Raw genomic sequence first — 24,138 nt, 5'->3', positions numbered from 1 at the left:
TTTTTGTGAGTCTAACAGTTTTTCTTTTAAACTGCTGTATTTGCAAGGCAGAATAAATTGATGGCAGAGCCCAGAATGTACTCCCTTATCAGTCTTCTATTCTGACAACTGTTCTATGAACTTTATTAATGTGGTTGATAACATTTCTACTCTCTGGGGTATTCTGAGATTTAATTAGTTCTTGGACACTTTAGAATAGATATTTTAGAACATTAATACACTGTTAATTATGCATGAATGCATGTGAAGGAATTTTTACAAATGTTTGATTGAATTTACACTTAACTCTTTGTCTGACCTTTAGTGGTAAGCTTGTTTGACAAGGTCTTTCTCTTTTTATATGCCCTGAAAATGGCCAAATGCATTTTCCTTGCCTATTAAGTCATGATCATGCAGCTGGTTCATAATCATAGTGTCTTATTTTGATGTGAGGATGCCAGGGAATAGCTTTAGATATAAACACTTGAGTGCTGGGGTGATGTGCACACATGGGCACACATCTGTCTCATTGTATAGTGTTTTGAGTTTCATTCTGTGCAGTGTAATCATTTTTTAAATGCTGGCTTCTCAAAGGGGAATGAAATATGAAGAATTATGTTAATGTTCTGGATTGAAGAATAACATTGCGCAGATGTCAAGAATTTAAAAATGAGTTTTCATGGCCAGAGAGGTTGACTCAGAAATGCCTATACAGTTGCATGCTTTCTTGAACACAGGGCAGCTTGAAACATACATTAACCTTGTGTCCTTTAACTAACATGAACTCAACACTTGTCATTCTTCATGTATAGTGACTTTGGCCTTACTCTTGTATATTGTCAGTGTCTAATTCATCTTAGTTGATTGATTGGGATGCAAAAGTGCCTATAAATTGCATGACATATATTTATTAAGCGCCTGTTATGTACCAGGAAAGAGGAAGAATGACCTCTTCCTTTTTCTTTAAAGGGTTTCTAATCTAGTGAGAGGATGTGACTTACTGACAAGTAAGTACATGAACAGTTACTTGTCAAGTATTTTATAGAGGCCTTCATGTTCAGGGATGGGTTAAACTTGATGGCCCCTGTAATTTTTGGTTACATTTCTAGGTTAAAGACCTTTAAACAAAGTTTATTGACATAACATGTGTTTAAACAATTTATAGAGCTGAAACAATTGGGGAAAGATACCAGGCAAGTCTTTTCCTTTCTGGAAAATTCAGTCTTTTTGTCTGGAAGATGATGTGTTTGGAAAAAGAACAGGAGTTTTTTTTTTTTTAACATTAATTTCTATTATAATGTAGGTACAGAGCTAAAGACCTGAATGATTTTTCTTTAACGGTGATGGAACACAGGACCTCTGCAGGCAAAGTCTATTCTTTTAAGAGACTTTATCTTAAACTTGCTATGCTGTTTTTATTTTTGTCCCCGGGTAAAGTTTTGCTCTGGCATATAATCTGCAGAGAATATTTTTCAGGATGTGTGTTTTTACATTTTAAAAACAAAACCTCCTCTGTTAATGTTTGTTTATGTGTGAGCGTGTAAAGAACCTGTGATTTCATGTTGTTGTCGTTCAGTCAGTTCAGTCTTGTCTGACTCTTTGTGACTCCATTTGGGATTTTCTTGGCAAAGATACTGGAGTGGCTTGCCATTTCCTTCTGCAGTTTATTTTACAGATGAAGAAACTGAGGCAAACAGTTAAATGACTTGCTCAGGGTCACACAGCTGTCTGAGTCCAGATTTGAACTCATGCTGGCTCTAGGACCAGCATTCTATCTGCTGTGCCACCTAGCTGCCCTTATGATTACATAGCTCTAGGGAACTCACCAGTGTGGGAATTCCCTAGTGTGAGAACTCCCCATTGTGGGAACTCCCTTCACCAAAGCAGATCACTTCTCATCTCTGACTTCTTAGATAAGTAAAAGGACATTGCATAAAGCTCATAGAGGTTATGGACTTGTCTGGGGTCACATAGGTAGGAAGTCAGTGGCAAGATTTGAACTCTGGTCTTCTGGAATCCAAGACCAACACCTTTTTCAGCATGCCATATTGCATCATTTTATCTATATAAATAATATAAATCACCATATTTAGAGAATAGAACTACCCTAAAGCAACACATCATTATGTTATTGGGTTGTTTTGTTGCTAAAATAGAATAGTCAACTTCTCACTTTTATAAACAAACCCAGAGAGATAAAATAATTTTTATAAGGTCATTATGTAACAGAGCAAGAATTTGAATCTGGGATTCCTGACTCACTTCAAATTCAATGTTCTGCCCACTAACAGTAACATCTGGCATTTATAGAGAGTTTTAATGTTTGCAAAATACATTGTAGACATCATCTCTTGACTTTTAAAATTTTATTTCTTATTCTGAACTAAACGCCAAAACACCCCAAATTTCCATTTATACACTTGAATTAAAAATGTGCATTGTATATGAAACTGTGAATCTTGGATTTCATAATGGTTGCTTTTTTTTAAGCAAATAATATTTCCACACATTACTTTCAAAACTGTCTTGCTTGTATGTGCTTCCTTCTGAACTTCTTTCTGTTCCCTTCTGTGCAATTAAAAAAAAAATGTTTCATGACTTTTTTTGGCAGCACAATTGCTAAACTCCCTTACCCCTCCACATTAAAAATCTAGAGAAGGGGAGAAAAACAACAACCTTGTAACAAATAAGTGTACACAAGCAAAATAAATCCATACATTAACCATGTCCAAAAATATATCTGCTTGATATATACCTTGAGTCCAAGAGAGGTGGATAACACTTCATTTTAAGTCTTCTGGACATGTGGCTAGTCATTGCATAAATCAGAATTCTTAAATTTTTCCAAGTTTTTTTCATTAAATTATTATTGTCCTTGTATAAATTATTCTCCTAATTTTGGCAACTTTGCTCTACATCAGTCCATACTATGTTGAATTATCTGAAATCATCTTTCATATTATTACAGTACAATAATATTCCATTACATTGATGTACCATAATTTGTTCAGCCATTCTCCAGTTGTTGAATATCCTCTTATATGCATTCTAGTACTTTTCTTTTTCTTTTTTTCTCCACTTTAATCACTCTCTTCAAACAAAAGAATTTTATTTTGCTTGCAATTATTCCTTCATAGCAGCTAGGTGGTTCAGTAGATAGAGCACTGGACCTGGAGTCAGAAAGATCTGAGTTCACATTTGGTCTCAGACACTTGCTAGCTTTGTGACCCTGGGCAAGTCACTTAACTCCTGTTTGCCTCAGTTCCTCCTCTGTAAAACGGGGAAACACTGGAGAAGGAAATGGAAAACCACTCTAGTATCTTTGTCAAGAAGATCCCATGGACAAAGTCCATGACATCACATAGAGTCAGATACAATTGAATGATTGAACAACAACAACAGCAATAATTCCTTCCTTGGTATCATATTATCTCTTAAACCCTTTCCTGAATCTCTGCTTGATACTCTGTCTACTTTAATGTATTTCAATAGCAAATATATTGTATGTATTTTTGTTTAATCTTACATTGTTTATTTCAGATGAACAAGATTTCCCCAATACTTGCTCCACACAACCCTTTCTCCATGTTTGTATGTTCTTCTTTTGCCCCCCAATTATGATAAGTAGTAAATTATGGCACCTTCTTATTCCTATTTGCATTGGTATGTATTCCTTTCACCCTTTCGTCTCTTTTGTTTCATAAGGCCTTCGGAAAAGAACCAATCCACCTTTAGGTCCTTAGTTTTTCTTATTTAACTCCCTTAAGATCCTTTGAAGAAAATAATGCTTTGGAAGGATACTTGTTTTTTGACTCTTAGAATGTTAGAATTACATCATCATTCAAGACCTTCAGGTTGCTTAAATAAACATACCTTTTTAGGTTTGTCTTGATTTTATTGTTTCTATTTGAAATTTTCTGTTGTCTTTTCATCAGAAGGGATTGAAAGTCTTCTGTTTCATTCAAGGTCTGTTTTTTTTTCCCCTGTAGGATTATTTAGCTTTGTAGGGTAAGTTATAATCTTATTTCTTTTGCTTTTTGGAATATTCTATTTCAAGATCTCCTCATATTTGTAGATGTTGCTGCCAGGTATTGTGTAATACTGACTGTGACTCTGTGGTACTTGAACTTCTTTCTGATTGCTTATAGTACCATTTCTCTGATGTGGGAGCTCTGGATTTTGTCTGTGATCTTCATGAGATTTTTCCTTTTGAGCTTTCAGGAGGTGACAGCTGGAATCTTTCTGTCTTCAGTATGATCTGTGATTCTTATAGATCTGGGCACTTTTCATTTATGATTTTTTGAAGCATAGTATCCAGGACTTTTTGTTTTTAATTATGATTTTTAGGAAGTTCATTGATTCTTAAAATTCTCTGCTTGACCTTTTTTCTAGGTCAGTTGTTTTTGATATCATATACCTTAACATTTGTTCTATTTTTTTCAGTATTTTAATTTTCTTCTAATATTTCTAATTTCTAATATTTTACAGACTCCTTGACTTTTGTTTAGTCTATTGTTTTGAAGGAAGTCTGTTACTTGAGTAAGATTTAACCCTTTTCCCTCTAGCCTATTTATTCTCCTGCTCTTTCCTATAAAGATTTTCTTTCATTTTTTTAATCTCTTGCTTCATTTTTTTCCTAGATATTCATGTAGGCTTTGTAGAATATCAGTTTTTTTTTTCTTTTGACCTCTTTGCAGTTACAGAATTATACCAATTTGGCATTCTCTATAGTTACAATGGGCAATGGCGAAGTGGACAGAGTGCCAGGCCATGAGCCAGGAAAACTCATTTTCATGAGTTCAAATCCAGCCTCAGACACTTACTAGCTGAGTGACACTGGGTGAGTCATTTAACCCTATTTGCCTCAGTTTCCTCATCTGTAAAATGAATTGGAGAAGGAAATGACAAACCACTATAGTATCTTTGCTAAGAAAAACCTAAATGGGGTCATGAAGAGTTGGACATGACTGAAAATGATTGAACATACCAAAAGAGCTACAATAATTTTTTAAAATATTGGTGTCTTTGATTTACTCATCTCTACAGATTTAGTTCCTGGGGTTTGGTTGTGTCCAAACTCTGCCTCTGTTCGCTTTTGGAAGGAGAGAGGTCTTTCTTCCTTGATCTTGGCCTAGGTCCAATGGATTCTTGTGCTGATCCCTAACTCCAGGAGTTAGTCTTACCTACCCAAGTCTTTTGAGGTTCTGAGCTCTGAAGTTTCAAATCTAATTAAATCAACATTTATTAAGCACCTACTCTATGCCTGGCATTGTGCTACGCCCAGCTGGGAATAAAATTGACAAAAAGACAGCCCCCACTTTTAAGGAGCTTAAAATGTAATGTGGGGAGACAATACATAAAAGAGGCAGGAAAGCAGGGAGAGGGGGAGTGGAACACCAGGAGGTACGTGGCACCGGGCTTCTTGTTGTTTAGAACTGAACCCAGGCTGAGCAGCAGATGCCGAGGGGAGTGAACCCCCAAATCCAGTTTCTGCTCTCTACAAAACAAGGCATTGTGAGGAATTTAGTACTCTATCCTCTAGCCCTCCATTCAGGAGGTTGGGGAGGATGCACTTGTTCTGTGGAGTTGGGGAAAAAAATAAACAGACAGGGTAACAGATGGCTTTCTATGGCATCTCAGAACTGAATCCTAGTGATCTTGTGTCTCTCCTGAACCTGGACTGTTTCCTCTGAGCACTGCCATACCACGCTGGTCCCTGCGAGTCCCCAAGGCTTTTTAATTCCTCTGGATATTTCCGAACTTTGGTCCTCCTGTGAGGCTCACACACAGAATCTTGCAGGTTACAGTGCCTGTGATTCATCTCAAGTCACAATGCAAGGCTGCCAGTTTGTTTGCCTGTGCTAGTACTGGTGTGGCTGGAGGCCTTCTTTTCTATTGCCTGTAGGCTAGCTTTTTGTGTAGTTCCTGATGGATGAAGTCACTTACTATATTTCATTGAATTTCTTGATTGTTATTTTGTCTGATGTGAATTTCAGGCTTTTGCTGGAGTAGGTGTGTGGAAGCTGGAGGGTTTGCCCTATTTCCAGCATCCATCTTGGTCAGAAGTGATCTATGTCTTTGGATCTTTAAGACAACTGTGTAAAGTAGGTGCTATTAATATCTCCATTGTACAGGTGAAGAAACTGAGGTCCAGAAAGATTATCAGATTTGCTTAGGGATACCATAGTTAATAAATAAATGACTGAGGAATGCATTTGAATTTAGGTATTCCTGACTCCAAGTGTAGTATTCTCCACTATACAATGATCCCACTCTATTGACATGACCTTCTAGATTTTGTTATTTTATTAGGCTTTTAAAGACTTGTAGCAGCAGATTCCTTGCTTTATACATTGGAATCATTGAAGGAACATTGAATTATTTGATTCTCATTTAGACATCCTTTCCTAAGATATGGGTGAGATTCAGAAGGCATTATTCTCATTGAGAAAACAACCTGAGATAGCAGGAGTGAGGTAAAAGGAAGAACATGATGTAGGGGAGTAAACATTTACCAGTTTGACCTGAATGGAGAGTGTAGCTTTCTTCATTTTACAGAGAAGTGAGTCTTCATTTAAAGTGGCATAAATACAGACCTGGGAAACGAATGTATGTCGTTGGCAGGCTGCATTTTGATTTTAAGCATCTAACTGTGGCTGTAGATGAATTGGCTCAACACTCTGTTGAGTCAAAGTGCCAGCTGTTCCAATTGTCTATTTAATGTGTCTTTGTAAGGGAGAGCTGAAGTGTTGTCATTCATCCAAATAAAGTGATTAGGAATCAATAGTGTCCTACTGCTTATATGAGAGTTTGATGTAGATGATACAAAGGGAATGTTTATCCCTCCTATTTCCATCCTTGACATACAAAAGGAACATCATTCATTACAGAGTCAATGTATTAGGAGTAGATGGGTCTAATTTTTTAAAAGCAGTACTTTAATCCTACAGTTCATGAAGGTAAATTGCAAAAGGAAGAGCCGTCTGTGGATAGTAAAATGGATCAAGTACTAGCTGGGAGTCAGAAGAGGCTGGATTCAAGGTTTGCCTCCCTGCCACTTGCTAGTCATGGGCAAGTTGTTTAACCTATCTAAACCTCAGTTTCTTCATGTGTAAAATGGTCATAATAATATTTATATTACTTATCTCACAGGATTATTGTGAAGATCAAATTTTATAATCTCCATGAAGTACTTTGCAAACTGTCACATATTATATGCACACCAGCTATATCATTAGCCCTAAGAAAGGGCAGTTAATACCAAAGATATCACCTACTGAACCACAGATGAAGTCCTGGGATTCTTTATCTTGCCAGGGTTATTTTTTTAACCCAGCCAGAACTTCAGTGATGTCCTAATTGCCAAGTCTGCTGGCCTTTTCTCCTCATCCTTGATCTCTTGTAGCATTTGACACTTGGCTACCTTCTTGTCTTGGATATTTTCTCCTCTGTGAATTTTGTGTTATTTTTTTCTGGTTCTCCCCCTATCTTTCTGATTGCTTTTTTCAGTCTCCTTTGTTGGATCATTTATCCATATCATGACCCCTAAATGTGAGTTAATCCCAAGATTCTGGCCTGAGCCCTCCTCTCTTCTCTTTCTCTTTTGACCCTGTAAGTTCCCATGAGTTTAATTATTATATCTATGCTGATAATATCCTTATCTATGTTTCCAGCCCTATTGTCTCTCCTGCGTTCTAGTCCCTCATCACCAACTACCTATTAGACATTTTAAAAAATCTCTTGCTAAGTTTTGTTTCTTTGTAATCACTTCAGTAATTTGAATCAGCAGATATAAGTAGTATATAATTAGAAAATTGCAAGTAAACATAGTTTATACATTGAATTTCTGTTCACCAAAATCACATCTGCAGGTATTCTTTCAGACATTTCAAACTGGGTTTCGCATAGACGTCCTGGACTCAATGGCCCAACTATTGCTTATTGTTCCCCCTTACCTCCCAACCCAGCCCTGTGAACTTCCTTATTTCTATTAAGAGCACTGCCCTCCTCTAGTTTGTAACTTTGGAGTCATCATTTGCTCCTCATTTTCTGTAAATCCAATCAGTTGTCAAGTGTTATTCATTTGTCCTCTAAAGCATCTCTTTCACTCATCCTCCTCTCCCTACTCCCAAAGCTACCACTCTAGTTCAGACCTATCTCCTCTCTCATCTGGACTATTGCAATAGCCTGTAATTGATCTCCCTCGTTGTCGTCTCTGCATTCTGTCTTCCCTAACTTCCTTCAAGTCTCAGCTAAAGTCCCACCTTCTACAGGAAGCCATTCTAGTGCCTTCCTATTATTAATTATTTCCATTTTATGCTCCGTATAACTTGCTTGTGCATAGTTGAATGTATGCTGTCTCCCCCATTAGATTGTGAGCATCTTGAGAGTAGGGATGTTGTTTACCTTTTTTTGTATCCCAGTACTTAGCACTTTAGCATGTATTAGGCACTAAAGAAATGTTTTTTGACTGACTGAATAACCTCCTAATTGGGATCCCTGCCTCAAGTCTCTTTCTTCTCTAATCTAACCTTCACACAGCTGCCAAGGTGTATGTTCTAAAGCACAGCTCCCTAAATTTCACTGGTTCCCTATTATCTCTAGGATCAAACATAGATTTCTCTTTTTAGTGTAAGCTCACCCCATCTTATCTTTGTAGTATTTTTATACATGACTTTCATTTACATACATTATGCTTCAGCGAGCTGACCTTCTTGCTCTTCTTCACACATAACATTCCAGGCAGAACTGCTTCACTAAGTAGATCTAAAGAGTAATCGTTAATGGGGTGATGTCAGCTTCAGAGGACATTGCTAATAGAGTTCCCCGGGTGTTTTAGCCGGTGTTTTTCAGAATTTTTATGAATGGCTTTGATGAAGGCATAGAAAGCATGTTTGTCAGTAGGTGACATAACACTAAGAGCAGTAAATAGTATGTTCAGTTACAATGTGAGGATACCAAATGATCTTGACAGTTTAGAACAATGGACCTAATTGAATAAGATGAATTGTATTAGGGATAAAGGTAAAAGTTTACAATTGTGTAAAACAATCAACTTCACAAGTACAGAATGAAAGATAGATAACTCCTACCAAAGAGATTTGGGGGTTTTTATGGACCTCAAGCTTATTATGATTTAACCTTGTGATGCGACAGGAAATAAGACAACAAAAACCCCACAAACAGATCTAATGTTTCAGCAAATAGGATAGTATCCAGAACAAGGGAGATAATAGTTTTGATTTGCTCTGTCTTGGTTAGATTGTAAATGTAGTATTATGTTAAGTTCTGGGTACTATATTTTAAGAAGCATGCCAGTAAGCTGAAAAATGTCTGTCTGTCTGTCTAGCTATGTCTCCACATACACAGATGGGTATAGAAATTCATCTTACCCAACAGGGAAGTAGAAAGGAAAGGGACTGAGAGAAAAGGGTGGGGTAGGGTGGAGTGTAATAAAGGGGAGGATATAATAAGAGGGCAGCTAGGTGGTGCAATGAATAAAGTGTGGGCCTGTAGTCTAGAAGACTAGTCTTCCTAAGTTCAAATCTGGCTTCAAGACAGTTACTGTGTGTGTGACCCTGGGCAAGACAGGTAACTCTGTTTGCCTCAGACCATCCCTCATCAGTAAAATGATCTGGAGAAGGAAATGGCAAGCCACTCTAGTATCTTTTTCCAAGAAAACCCCACATAGAGTCACAAAGAGTCAGACATGACTGAAAAACAGCTGAACAACAAAAATATTAAAGGAGGCAGTGGTCAGAAGCAAAGCAGACTTTTGAGGAGGGGATAGGCTGAAGAAAAAAGGATAAATAGAAGAGAGTGTGATGAATGGAAATACACAATTAACAGTTGTAGCTGAATGTGATTAGGGTGAACTCACTGATAAAATGGAAGTAGATAGCAGAATGGAACAGAAACTGGAATCATACGATGTATTGTTTATGGGAGACACACTTGATACAGAAAGACGTATATTGAGTTAAAATGAGGAGCTGAAGCAGAATCTATTATGTTTCAGGTGAAGTTAAAAAGGGAGCAAAGGCAACAATAGACCTCATTAAAAGAGATAATCAAGGAAATTATTTTTTGCTAAAAGATATCAAAGCCAATGGATTAATTATCATTATTGAACATGTATGCACCAAATGGCATGTGATCCAAATACTTGAAGGAAAAGTTAAATGAATTACAAGAGAAAATAGTAAAACTGTACTAGTTGGGCACCTCAATTTATCCCTCTCAGACTTAGATAAATTTAACCATAAAATAAACAAGAAAGAAGTTAAGGAGATGAGTAAAATTTCAGAAAAGTTAAATATGATTGACTTCTGCACAGTATTGAATGGTAATAGAAAGTAATATACTTTTTTTTCTTAGCTATACATGGAACCTTCACAAAAATTGACCATGTACTTGGTCTTAAAAACTTTGCAAACAAATCCAGAAAAGCAGAAATACTAAATGAAACCTTTTTTGGACCATCATGCAAAAAAAATACATTCAATAAAAGGCCTTTGAAGCATAAGTTAAACATTAATTGGAAACTAAATAACCTAACCCTAAAGAATGGGTGGAACAAAGAATGAGTGGAACAAAGAATAGAACATGGAAAAATCAATAATTTTGTTGAAGATAGTAACAACGATGAGATGACACACCAAAATTTGTGGGATACAGCAAAATCGGTACCTAGGGAAAAATTTGTGTCTCTAAATACTTACATCAGTAAATGAGAGAAAGAGTGTATCAATGAATTAGGATTTCAATCAAAAAAAATAGGAAAAGAGCAAATTACAAATTCCCAATTAAACACTAAAATGGAAATCCTGAAAATCAGCAGAGTGATTAATATTATTGAAAGTGACAAAAACATTGAACTAATAAATAAAACCAGGAGCTGGTTTTTATCAAAAGACCAATAAAATAGATAATCCATTGCTTAAGCTGATTAAAAATAATAGAGACAAAAATGAAATTACCAGTGTCAAAGATGCAAAAGTAATTGCACAATGATGAAAAATTAAAGTAATTATTAGAAGCTATTTTGCTCCAGCTATATGCCAGTAAAACTGACAGTCTCAATGAAATGGATGAATAAAATGAACAAGTCATAAACGAACTCCCTAAGAAAAAAAAATCCCCTGTATCAGGTGGATATACAAGTGAATTCTGCCAAACATTAAGAAACAATCAATTTCAACCCTATGTAAACTATTTGAAAAATAGCTAAAAAAGGGGAAGCCTACCAAATTCCTTCTTTGATGCAAATATGGTTTTGATACCTAAACCAAGGAAAACCAAGAGAGAAAGAAAATCATAGACTATTTCCTTAATGAATATTGGTGCAAAAATTTTAAATAAAATACTAGCAAGGAGATTACAGCAATATTTCACAAAGATTATACATTATGACCAGGCTGCATTTATATCAGGAATTTAGGGTTGGTGCAATATTAGGAAAACTATAAGCATAATCGACTCCATCAATAACAAAAACATCAAAAATTATATGATTATATCAATAGATGCAGAAAAAGCTTTTTGACAAAATACAACACCCCTTCTTATTAAAAACACTAAAAAGTATAGGAAAAAGTACATCCTTTCTTAAAATGATAAGTAGTTTCTATCTAAAACAAAGAGGAAACATCTGTAATGGAGATAAATTAAAACTCTTCCCAGTAAGATCAGGGATGAAGCAAGAATTATGTCCGTTATCACTATTGCTATTTTATATTGTTCTAGAAGTCAAAACTGTAACAATAAGACAAGAAAAAAGATGTTGAAGGAATAATCATAGGCAGTGAAGAAACAAACCTCTTTGCAGATATGATGGTATACTTTGAGAATCCTAGAAAATCAACTAAAAAATTAGTTGAAACAATTAACAACTTTTGCAAAGTTGCAGTATATAAAAAAACCACACAAATCACAAGTATTTCCATATATTACCAACAAAAGAGAGTCACCAGGATGTTCAGAGGATTGGAGAACTTGCCTTATGAAATTTAATTAAAACTGAAGATGGTTAATTTGAACAGAAGAAACATTAGAAGTTTCAAGTATTTGCAATGCTTTCCTGTCAAAGAAGGATTAGATTTTTTTCATTTGATCTTAGAAGTCAGAACTAAGAGTAATGGCAAAAAGACTGATTAGGCTTGATACTATTAAAACTTTTAAACAATGAAACTGAGTGCCTGGCAGGCAGATAGTAATAACTTGATAAGTCTTTTTGATGGATTTATTTTCAGTTTATCTTTTTGGGGGGAGAAATGTATTTGCTTCATCCTGTTTTCAAGGTCAGTTTGTTTGACCAACAGAAAATTAATGTATTTTTTCAAGGTTATTGTCTTTTTCTTCTTTTCTGCCACATTTTCTTCTACTTCTGCATTTTTATGCTCCGGTTTTGTGATTCTCTTTTAGAGAATCAATTACTTTGAGGAAGATTCCTCTTGCATCTTCTCTATTTGTCTAGTTTGTTTTTTGTTTTATTTGTTTCTGTTTTGAGAGCTCTGATTTCTGATCCAATTTTCCTTCTAATGCCCTTTAAAATGTTTTAGGTCTCTTGAATCATTCCAGAATTTTTACTGTTGTTACATGATCTCTAAGGAATCTGTAGGGTTTATTGTCTTATTCTCTTTGTTATTAGGTTTTGGCTTTGCTTGTTTGTTTGCTTTCTTTTGAAGTATAATATTTAAGTATTTGTTATATTTTGGCCTTTTAAAAATATTTTACTCATTTTCCCTTCTCTCTTTATGAATTTCACTTTCAGCTTTTCTGCTTGCTAACTAGGATTATAGTTTTACCTAATCTTTCTCTCTTGGATTTTTTTCCTCTAACTTTTTTTGTATTTCTATTAGCTTGTTTAAGGCTTCCCACTCTTTGGCCCCCTCCTATTCCATCACTGGTGATCAAGATTTCTCCTGCACAAACTCCTGAGGCTTAGTGTTTTTAGTGTCCCTGAATGGTGTAGAGGGCCTGGCTGGGTGTCTCCCTGTACAAATTTCACCATGAGAAAGGTCTGACCTTGGTCTTTGCCTTTGATGCAGAAGTCCCTTCCCCTCTAATTGGCTCTGCATTGCCATTTGCCATGTCTTCCGTGTCATCTGTTCCACCTCCCTTTCCCCCAGTTGCCAACATACATCTTTAGTTACAAACCCTTTACATTGTGTGTCTGAGTAGGATCAATGTTTTCCATCTCTTATGGGCTATGTGAGTTTCAAATTGTGTTATTGCTTTGATGGGACTGGGTAGAGCATAAAACACAGACTTCTGGTTGCTTGAACTGGATTTTTCTATACACAAAGTAGATTAAAGGTGGTGGGAAAAGTCAGAACTTTAACTGTTTTAGTTGATAGAATTATGTCGGAAGAATTTTATCTTGTGTATTTTTGTCTTGTCTTGTTGATGTAGCTTTAATTTCTATATATTCAACATTTTTTATTTGTTTTGAACTTGTTGGGTTGGGGGAGCTGTGTTGGGAAACAACTGGTCCACCATCTTGCCAGTCATGTGATAGCCTCCATAAGGTTTTACAAACAAGTATATCTTTTAAACTAGTTTTGCCCTTGATTTCCATGCCTCTTCTGTTGGCAAATAAGTCAAGTTTTGCTGCTGGTTTTTAGGCTCTTTTGCTTTTTTTAGGTGTGCTCCAGAAAAGAGACAGTAACAGCAATCTGATGGCCAGACTAAGTACAGAAAAGCTCATCAGCAGCGGGCTTGGCTTTTTCACTTGGTTATAAATTCTTTCACCATTGTAACTCATGAAACAAAGAAAAACATAAAATAGTTCTCAGTCTTATGTAGCCCTGATAGATCTCTGCCAGTAGTAAAGTGGTAGAAAAGGAGGCAGGGGACACTAAATCACATATTTTTGGATTGTCTATATGGGATTTGAGATATATCAGTTTAAATTCTCAATGTCCCATCTTCCTCCTCATTTTCCACTTTTATATCATGCTTAAATACATAAGCTTGAAGTTGTTATAATTGTGTGTTATAACATTTTCTCTGAAAATAAGTGATTTAGTGTCCCCTGCCTCCTTTTCTACCACTTTACTGCTGGCAGAGATCTATTAGGGCTATGTAGGACTCAGAACTATTTTATATTTTTCTTTGTTTAATGAGTTGCCATGGTCAAAGAATTTATAACCAAGTGAAAAAGCCAAGCCCACTGCTGGTGAGCCTTTCTGTACTTAGTCTGGCCGTCAGATTGCTGTTACTGTCTATTTCCTGGAGCACACCTGAAGCCTTTCAAGTATGTTAGAAACTTCCACAGCTTATGCCTTTGAACATTTATAGTCACCTCTGATCCACATAATGAGGCCCTGAAATATATCCTTTGGAGGTTCATATTTACTTAAATCAAATTAAACCTGTATTTAAAATGAAACCATATATGAATGAGTAATTTCTATTAGACTGTCATATGTTGGTTTTTTCCTCCCACAGTTGGTTGTCATTTAACAACTTCTTTAAAAAATAAGGTCTAAAAAAGTAAAATTCTGTGAATGGAAAGTTTTTTTAAAAATCATTATTTGGAATACCCCTGTTGTATTAAAATTATCTCTGCCATTACTTTAATGTCTTGTAAATGTGCAATCATAGAATGTTAGAGCTATTCTGACCTCTTCATTTTACCCTATTTTCTACTTTTATTGTAAAAGTAACAGACATACCTCTGCAGGATGTTATTCATGCATATAGGACCACTATTCTGCTTAAAAGAAATATATTGAGCTTTGTACCATACATACATATATATATATATACACACACACACGTGCACACATGTACACACACATACATACATATGTATTTATATATATGTATGTATAATATTCTGCTGGATTTCCATTTCATTATAATGTTAATGATCTTAGTGTTCAGTGTTCAGACTAGTAAATAATATTATTTTATAGGTATTTTTAATACCTAGAAACCTCTCATCTTTTAAAATTCATTTAAAATGTGATAGAAATGTTTCATTTAGATATAAAATGAATACCTGAATGGTTTTGCTATAAAAGCATGAAAATATATTTACAGAGCATAGGAAATTAGAATGCCTCTTTTGATAGGTCTGCTAAGTCAGCCAAGTTTTTCACTTGCCTCATCTAGAGATTTTTCTCAACCAGCCTAACTTTCTAAGGGTTTATGTGCTCATTCCTGTTTCTCATAGGAATTTATTAGAATATTTATGTATAGGGTTTGATCTGTGTAGAATTGTGAAATAGGCAAAATGTATTTTTGGTGGCCTGTTCTCCAATTTATAAAGACTGTCTTCAGATTTTCTAGGCCATCTCTTACTCATCTCCAATTACACATGCTTCTATCTTTTCTGGACCTCCTTGGCCACAGTATCTCATTTTTCAGATCTATAAAACACATTTATCAGTTATTTAGATGAAGCCGTAGATGGCATGTTTTTCAGATTTATAAATGACATGAAGCTTATAGTGATGACTAATTCATTGGGTGACAGAGCTGGCATTCAAAAATATCTTGATAGTTTGGAATGATGGACCAGATCTAAGAAGATGAAATTTAATAAGTATAAATGTAAAATCTTGTACTTAGGTTTACAAAACCAGTTGTACAAATGTGGCTTGAGAGAGATATGTTAGTAACTATAATAACTAACATTTACTTAGCACCTTAAGATCTGCAAAGTACTGTGCTTCTTTATTTGATCCTCGTAACAACCTTCTGATGTAGGTGTTACTATCCCCAGCCCCCACAACCATCATTGAGGGGAGGGATCATTGTGGAGAAGGGGTTCACCACTATCACTACCAGAAACAACTATTGACAACTATTTGGCACATTGATGATAAGAGTGTCCAGGTCTTCATAAAATTTTTCTTTGATATCATCAGGGTTCGTCGTGGTGGGAGCATAGGCACTGATGATGATGGCGTGATGTTTTCCTGTAAGTGGCAATTGCATTGTCATGAGCCTATCATTCACTTCTTTTTGGTAGGCATATAAGCTTGTCGACTAGGTTAGTTTTGATTGCAAAACCTACACCAGCTTCACAGTGCTTCCCTTCACTGTGGCCACTTAAGAAAAATGTGTCTCCAGCTCCAACTTCAGTAAGCTGATCTTCATTTGCTAGCTTGTTTCACTCAGGGCTGCTGTTTGGATGTGATACCTGTTGAGTTCTCTTGCAACAAGAGCTGTTTGTCTTTCAGGTCTACTGGATTTTGTGTTGTCTGTAAGTGTGTGCACATTCCATGTGCCGATGGCGAGTGAAATCGTTTTCGCAGACATTTTTGTACATTTTTTCGTGTTTTGACTGCAGAGTGGGATTGCCCACCTGCCATGGTAATCAGGTCAGGTTTGGGTAAGCAGACAATTTTTAGGGCACCTTTTCTAGCCCCTTCCGCACACCAGGAGGTGAGCAGTGTGATCCTCAAAAGCCTGCTCAGACACCCAGGAGGCTGCCATATCCCACTGCTGCTTCCAGTGAGAAACGACACTATGGCGGGGGCTGCCTGTGTGCAGGGTTATGACTATGGCTCCCAGTATATCTGCACCTGCTGCTTTGTCACTTGCCTGTTGGCATAGGACTTTGAGGTAGGTAAAATGATAAAATGGTATGGGTGATGTCCTTTGATTTATGTATAAATTGGATTTAAGTGAGGCAGAGTTTCATGAAGTCATTGGCCTCACTCTCTCCTCCAGAGTCACCACAGTCCAGTGGCAGGACAGAATCAAGACAACTGGTGATGGCTCAAGATGCAGTGGATGACCTTGGCATCTTCGATGTTTAACCAAGCTCTAAGTGCTCCACAGCGCCTGCTTCAACTGCCTTCCTGGCCATTGGAACAAATTGTTTTTATCTGCCCATTCCACCAGGACCAAAGACCTATGTGTATCTCAACTACTCAGTGCTGACGGAACCACATTGATTAGTGATAAGGATATGATCCTAGAGAGTTGGGCTGAACACTTCCATAGTGTTCTCAACAGACCATCATCAATCAATGCTGAAGCCCCTGACTGTTTATCCCAGGTTAAGTCAGTTACTCTGTAGCTGAAGTTCCAACTGAAAAAGAAGTTTGAATGCCATTAGGCTCCTCTTGTGTGGCAAAGCTCCTGGTGCTGATTCTATTCCAGCTGAGATTTACACGGTAGGGGGTCCATGGTTCATACAGAAGTTGACTGAAATTTTCCAGGTTGTATGGCAAGAGAAGATTATCCCCCAGGAGTTCAAGGATGCCTCCATTGTCCATCTCTGTAAAGGTAAAGGAAATAGATTGTCCCTTGACAATCACGGGGGGTCTCTCTCTATCTCTCTCTCTCCTTTAGTCATTGTTGGCAAGATTCTTGCCAGAGTCCTCCTTAATAGGCTGATCCTTCACCTGGAAGATGGTCACCCAGCTGAGAGCCAGTGTGGCTTCAGAAAGGGCCAAGGAACGGTTGATATGGTATTTGCTGCCCAACAACTCCAAGAGAAATGCCAAGAGCAGAACAGAGGTCTGTATACAATGTTTGTAGATCTGGCCTTTGATACTGTTAGTCATGAGGGCTTATGGAAAATTATGTCAAAATTTGGTTGTCTGGGGATGTTCATCAGAATTGTACATCAATTTCATGATGACATGCTTACCCAGATTCTGGATAATGGACAATGCTCTCCTGCTTTCCTAGTCACAAATGGAGTGAAACAAGGCTGTGTGCTTGCTCTCATGCTTTTTAGCATGATGTTTTCAGCCATGTTGGCAAATGCTTTGAATGAGGATGAATATGGCATCAAGGTCAGCTACCGCACTGATGGTAGATTCTTCAACTTGAAAAGACTGCAAGCCAAGACCAAAGTGGAGGGAGTGTTAGTGCATGATTTTCTGTTTGCTGATAATTGTGCACTCAATGCAGCCTCTGAAACTGAGATGCAACAAAGTATGGATCAATTCTGTGCTGCTTGTGCTAATTTTGGCCTAACAATGCCAAGGAAACACAGGTGCTCCATCAGCCACCACGACACCATCCATATGTGGAACCATTGGTTACAGCAAATGGAGAAGTTTTGAATGCTGTGGATAAGTTCACTTACCTTGTGTACTTTCTAGAGATGTACACATTGATAATGAGGTTGATGTACACATTGTCAGAGCTAGCTCAGTGTTTGGGAGATTCTGAAGGAAAGTATGGGAGAGAAGAGGTATCAGACTGACTACCAAACTGAAGGTCTACAGAGTGGTTGTGCTGACCTCATTGTTGTATGCCTATGAAACCTGGACAGTATGCCAGCACCATGCCAGGAAACTGAATCGCTTCCATTTGAATTGTCTAAGGAAGATTCTGAAGATCACCTGGCAGGATAAGATACCAGACACTGAGGTTCTTTCTCAAACTAAACTGCCAAGCATTCAAACTCCGCTTCAGAGAGCGCAACTCTGATGGGCTGGCCATGTTGTTTGAATGCAAAATGTATGCTTGGCAAAAAGACTATTTTATGGAGAACTCACACAGCGCAAGCATTCACATGGTGGTCAGAAGAAGTGATACAAGGACACTCTCAAGGTCTCTTTTAAGAAGTTTCTTGTGTGACATGGGAGACATTGGCACAGGACCACTCAGCATGGCATGCCCTTGTCAGAGAAGGTGCCGTGCTCTATGAGCAAAGCTCAAGAGAAATGCAAGATATGCAGATTTAGAGAATGCACCCCAAAGGTTCACAGGGACTATTTGTGCCCAACCTGTGGTAGAATATTCCAACCTTGTATTGGTTTGATCAGCCACAGTTGTACACCCTAAAACTTGACTCTGGCATAGTGATGTCATTTTGGTCCTCTTTGAAAATGAAGGACAACAACAAAAATTGACCAGCTGCCACCAATGGGCAGATGGGATGGATCTCTGGGAGTGGCTTTGTCTTCCAGACAGTCAGTCCTTCTCTAAGCCCTGTCCTCATAGCCATCATCTGAGGAAGCAATTCCTGTAAAGAGCTAGCCAGCCATCCCCACCACCTGCCAAACAACAACTGCCACCCTCAGGGCGTGCAGTCCAGCAGCAAGGTACCTTAAGGAAGAGACAGGAAGGCAGCATGTGCCAGACAAGTCAAACTACCACCATTAGTGCTTCCTTGACTACCATCTCCTGAAGGAGAAAACTCAGGATCCTGAACCCAACAACTTTTAGAATAGCATTGCTTCTAGCTCAGTGCCCTCAAACCATCATCCTAGGAAACAACCCCTGTAGAGATGCAGTTTTGGAATTACTCCTTCAGGTACATCTCCATTTATTGAAGACTCAGAAAAGAAAGTCCTTGCCCCTGTCAAATGGTTCGACATCAGAAACTGACATGATGTTATCAGTTGAAATGACATTAAAGAGGAGTTATTACCATCTCCTTTGCTGCTGCAGCCTAAGGACCACAGGATCTTACTGTCTAACTTGCAGCTGAAGCCTTCCATATGTGGAAAGTTATACTGACTACAATATGTCAACAATATAACATGGATCCAGAAAGCTGATGTAACCTAAAAGTTAGACTAATAGAAAGTGTCCAGAAAGGAGTGAAAATATTTTTGAACTCTGACCTGGTCAAATCAGTTTAAAGACAGACAGTGTATTACAGAGCACACAAAGAGTATTTTGCTTATTTCTTGGGTACCATTTTTAGTAAGGAGATTGACAGTCTGGAGTGGGAACAAGGATAGTAAAGAGCCTCATTATGCTATATCAAGCTCATCATGCTTTATCAGGATATATAATGATGGAACTTGATGGAACTGTAAATGTTTAGTTTGGGAAAGAGAATGTATTGCGGCTATGATTGCTACTTTTAACCATTGGAAGAGCTGTCATCTAGAAGGGGGTTTAGTCTCATTCTCTTTGGCCCCAGAAGGAGAACTATGATGATTAATGGGTAAAAGTTACAAGGAGGTGGATAGGCTGGAAGGCTGGGAAGGTAGTTAGATAAGTTCTGTGTCCTTGAAGTCTTCAAACAGAGACTCCATGATTTTTATGAGATGATATACGTCAGGAGGTTTATGTGTCTGATAGGGACTGGATTAGATGAGATCTGAGGTAGCTTTGTGATTGTGGTTCTTTCCATAACTTTCCCTTTGCCCATTCTTTCCTCTTACTCACAGTGGTAACTTTTCTCTCCTCTTCCCTCAGGATCATGTTCAGTGCTTGCTAATAAAAGTTGACAATGTTCAGTGAAGCACTTGAAAAAGGATCCCATGCTATCCTTGTGCATAAGATGGGGATTTGGAACTAGTTGAATGATTTGAGTCAAAAAGTAGTCAGTAATGTATTGATATTGATATTAGTGGAACGCCCAAGAAATGTCTTCTTGGCCCTCCTCCATTCCTCAACATTTTTATTAGTGACTTGGAAGAAGAGACAGACAATATGTGTGCTGGATTTGTAGAGGGCAAGCATCTGGGAGAAGTAGCCAGTCTTGGCTCTGTGACAATTTCATCTAGAAAGCTCTTCACAACTTGAGGGTGGGGGAGGGAGAGAAGGAGGCTGAAGTAGGAGGGATGGAAAACTAAGATGCCTTACAAATACAATTTTTTAAATTAAATTAATTTTTTTCAATGAACATTTATTTTCTCTATGCCCACATTCCATCTCACCCACTCCAACACACACCAAAAAAGAGAGCAAGAGAAAATACAAAGCCCTTTTAGCATAGAAGAATGAAACATTCCCATATAGTCCGTGTCCAAAACAGCGTTTCTCTTTCTTTAGCTTTTTACCTCTCTGACAGGAGGCAGTTAGCATGCTTCATCATTGGTTCTCTGGAATCGTGAAAAGTCATCACATTGTTCAGAGTTTTAAGTCTTTCAAAGCCAAAGGTAATTTGAAGAAAACTTGCTTAATTGCTCTGACAGTGTAGCCTTTGCTACCTCTTCACATTGAGGATGTATTAATGTTGGATGAACTAGATGTAAGGATGTAGTTGATGGTAGAGATTATTTGGACTTTAGCAATCACTGAAGTTCACATATCTAGTAGGGGAATAGGATACATATGTAAATAATATAATACATGATAATTGTATAATAGAGGTGCAAACAAAGTGTATGTTAAGGTGTAGGTTGAATTTGATGATCTTGGAGGTCCTCTCTAAATCTGAAGTCCTACGGTTCTGTGACTAATTAAATACTTGAATCTTTGCTAATGATTTTGCTTGCTGATTCCTGTAATTCCTTTCCTTATTCATTTATTCTTTTTACTCATCCAACAAATGTTTATTCTGTACAGATCACCAGCTAATGTTTAACACTTCTGAAATAACATAATGCTTGATGCAAGTTACAAATACTGCTCCAGAAAGCTCAGGAAATGACTCTTATGTGGAATATTTCATATGAAAGAGAGGGGGAGAGATTTTTCTTCTTGACATTTAAGAATCTCATTGACTATCTCACTTCTGAATTTGGATGGATCTGTATATGTATTACCTCTACTGAAGCAGATTACAACTCCTCTATAGCTTCCCATCCAGTGCATTTCTTGCCCAGATATTACCACAAATTCTCCATGAAAGGTTTTCTCAACACACTAGAAGCTTTCCTCAGATTATTTTCATTTTCTTTGGATGCCAGCATCTCAGTCAGGCTGTTTTTACTTTGATAAGTGACTTCTCAAGGAAAAGCCCAGAAAATCCCACCAGCAGAGGAGAGGATAGTCACCCTTATTATACTTTTTGTGTGTCACCATGTGTGTCTTCACACCATGACAAATATTAGAAATCTTATGTCAAATATAGCTGGCTTGTCTTGTGGTATTATAAAATTGTGGCAAAAGTATTCTTCTGTTACAATTCACATTTTTTGGCATATTTTCCTGGTGTTCTCCTAAGATGTATATACAAAGTATGAGGGCCCTGGGTCTTTTTGTACTATATAAACAATTTTTGTTGTTGGTGAGTCATTTTTCAGTCATGTCTGACTCTTTGTTGACCCCATTTGAGGTTTTTTTGGTAAAGATGCTAGATTGACATTTTCTTCTCTAGCTTGTTTTACCGATGAGGAAATTGAGGCAAACAGGGTGTCTAAGGTCACACAGCTAGTCAATGTCTGAGGCCAAATTTGAACTCAGAAAGTTGAATCTTCCTGATTTCAGGCCTGGCACTCTATCCTCTGCACCACCTAGCTGCCCTATGGGAGAATAATTAGGTGAATTTTGAACATAGGATTGCAGATATAAAGCCAGCTAGTAAGCTGTCTGAGTTGGTAAGCTAGTAAGTATGTGAAGCCAGATTTGAACTCGGGAAGATGAGTCTTCCTGACTTCAGACCCAGCACTCTGTCTACTGTGCCACCTAGCTAGCTGCCTGAAACAATTTTTAGTCTTCAATTATCTAAGCTACATACATAGAATGCTTATTAATGGCAATGACGATTTTTAAAAAGATACAACGAGGTTATGGAGCTCCATAGAATCTAGGAACAAGAGAATCCAGCAGATATGTTTGTGTGTGTGTGTGTGTGTGTGTGCATACATATAAATATATGTATGTATTTATGTCTTTTGTTTTTTATATTACCATGATTTCCTTCAGTATCTCTTCTCCTTCCCCTTCCAGAGAACCATAATTTGGTCTATATGCTGCTCTTTATATTTAAAAAAAAAGATTGAGACAATGCAATACTGTCATTGGTACAAAAGTATTTGTGTATATATGTGTGTGTGTGTGTGTGTGTGTGTGTGTGTGTATATAAAATGGATAATTTATGAATCTTTGGTCTTTGCTCCTTAGGTAATGATTCTGAAATCGAAATTGACAGGAAGGAGAAAGAGGATGAGAGAGAAAAGGCACCTAAAAGATCACGGACACAGAAGGCAGAGAAAGTCCAAAAAATCTCATCAGGAAAGGAGACAGTACAGTTTTCAGGAGCAAAAAAGCCCATTATAAGTGTGGTTTTGACAGCGCATGAAGCCATTCCAGGTAACTATGACAAAGGGTCAATGGTAAAACTAGAATCTTTTAGCAATGAATACAACTGACCTCATGTTTTATAATGGGCTTACTGTCCAGTGTAGTGAGGTTGCTGGGTTATTTCCTTTTTAACCCGTTTTTCTCTGCTGGCAGATGGTTCTTTTCCTCTGACTTCTTCAAGTGATTTCTGTCACTCCTAAAAGGTGATGAGTCCATTCAGCAGATGCTATTTGCTCTGTTGTTTTCTTGTGATTTGCTTTTTAGGACTTTCTTCCTGAGCTCATTATCCTTTTAGCTGACCTCCATATTTTTAATAGAGGTTCATCAGATTCTTATATTCTGGGAACTTTTTTATCCCTCCTTCTGTTCTCATAAAATGAAAACCTGTTGGAAAAAATATTCATTCCGTGTTTAAAAGGTCTTTTCCAAGAAGAGATTTTTAGGCAGAAAATGGCTTATGGTTGTTTACATCTTAAGAATAATAGACATTTTTCTAACCAGCCAAGGGGATTTTGATAAAAAAGAATAGTAAATAAAGTCTATGACTTTAAGTACAGCTACATCTTTATAAAAATCTATTTTTAGTGTTGATGGTAGTAGCTTATTATCTATAATAATATAAAAAAATCCTTGAAATTTTAGCCCAGTCTCTGGAGAGAACCTCACAGAAGAATAGCCTACATTTATACAGAAGCTTCATTTTCACATTTCTATTGAAGGTTCATAAAACATTTTCCTTAGAGCAGTCTAGGTAGTAGAAGCATTGTTATACCCATTTTACCCATAAAGAAACTGAGCATCTTAGAGGTTAAGTAACTTGTCCCCTGTGATGCTGCCAACTCAGCGCTTCTGATTCCAAGATCCTCAGGGCTTTGATTATGCCACATTAGAATTAAATGCCTTGAAAAGAAATTCATTGTGTCAGCTAACTTGTCTTGCCACATTCCTAGTGGTATTATTCCAGAAATTGAAAATTCTAGACTGTTTTTCTGTTTTCTTCATCTATCACAGTAATTTTTTGGAACTTAGGAGACCTACGTAAAAGAGTCAGGCTGTTAAAAGCAGGGATGTTAAAGAAAGATGCTTTTATTTGCTAGATTTTAATGCTTTTAAGGGAAGGCTTCAGGCCTAAGAAGTTGCCCTGGGGTGGGAGCAAAGTGAGGAGACAGGGATAAGGAAGGGAAGGATACAATCTTAGCAGCCATTGAGCCTCAGGTGCTACAGTGTCTAGGTCATGGAACCATAAAGTAGGGA

At 37.3% G+C, this 24,138-nt stretch overlaps 1 protein-coding gene across 4 annotated transcripts in view; it reads left to right on the top strand.

The window, feature by feature from the left end:
- Nucleotides 1-24,138, top strand: part of ZFAT (zinc finger and AT-hook domain containing) — a 271,413-nt gene that overhangs the window by 93,093 nt on the left and 154,182 nt on the right. For all 4 annotated transcript variants that reach the window (XM_027860422.1, XM_027860423.1, XM_027860424.1 and 1 more), the window contains one exon: nucleotides 22,705-22,893. In XM_027860422.1, coding sequence (XP_027716223.1) covers nucleotides 22,705-22,893 — 189 coding nt within the window. The remainder of the gene's footprint in view (nucleotides 1-22,704; nucleotides 22,894-24,138) is intronic.

The sequence above is a fragment of the Vombatus ursinus genome, unplaced genomic scaffold (genome assembly GCF_900497805.2).
Source record: "Vombatus ursinus unplaced genomic scaffold, bare-nosed wombat genome assembly UNPS02014180.1, whole genome shotgun sequence".
NCBI lineage: Eukaryota > Metazoa > Chordata > Mammalia > Diprotodontia > Vombatidae > Vombatus > Vombatus ursinus.
This window is presented reverse-complemented; position numbering and strand designations above follow the sequence as displayed.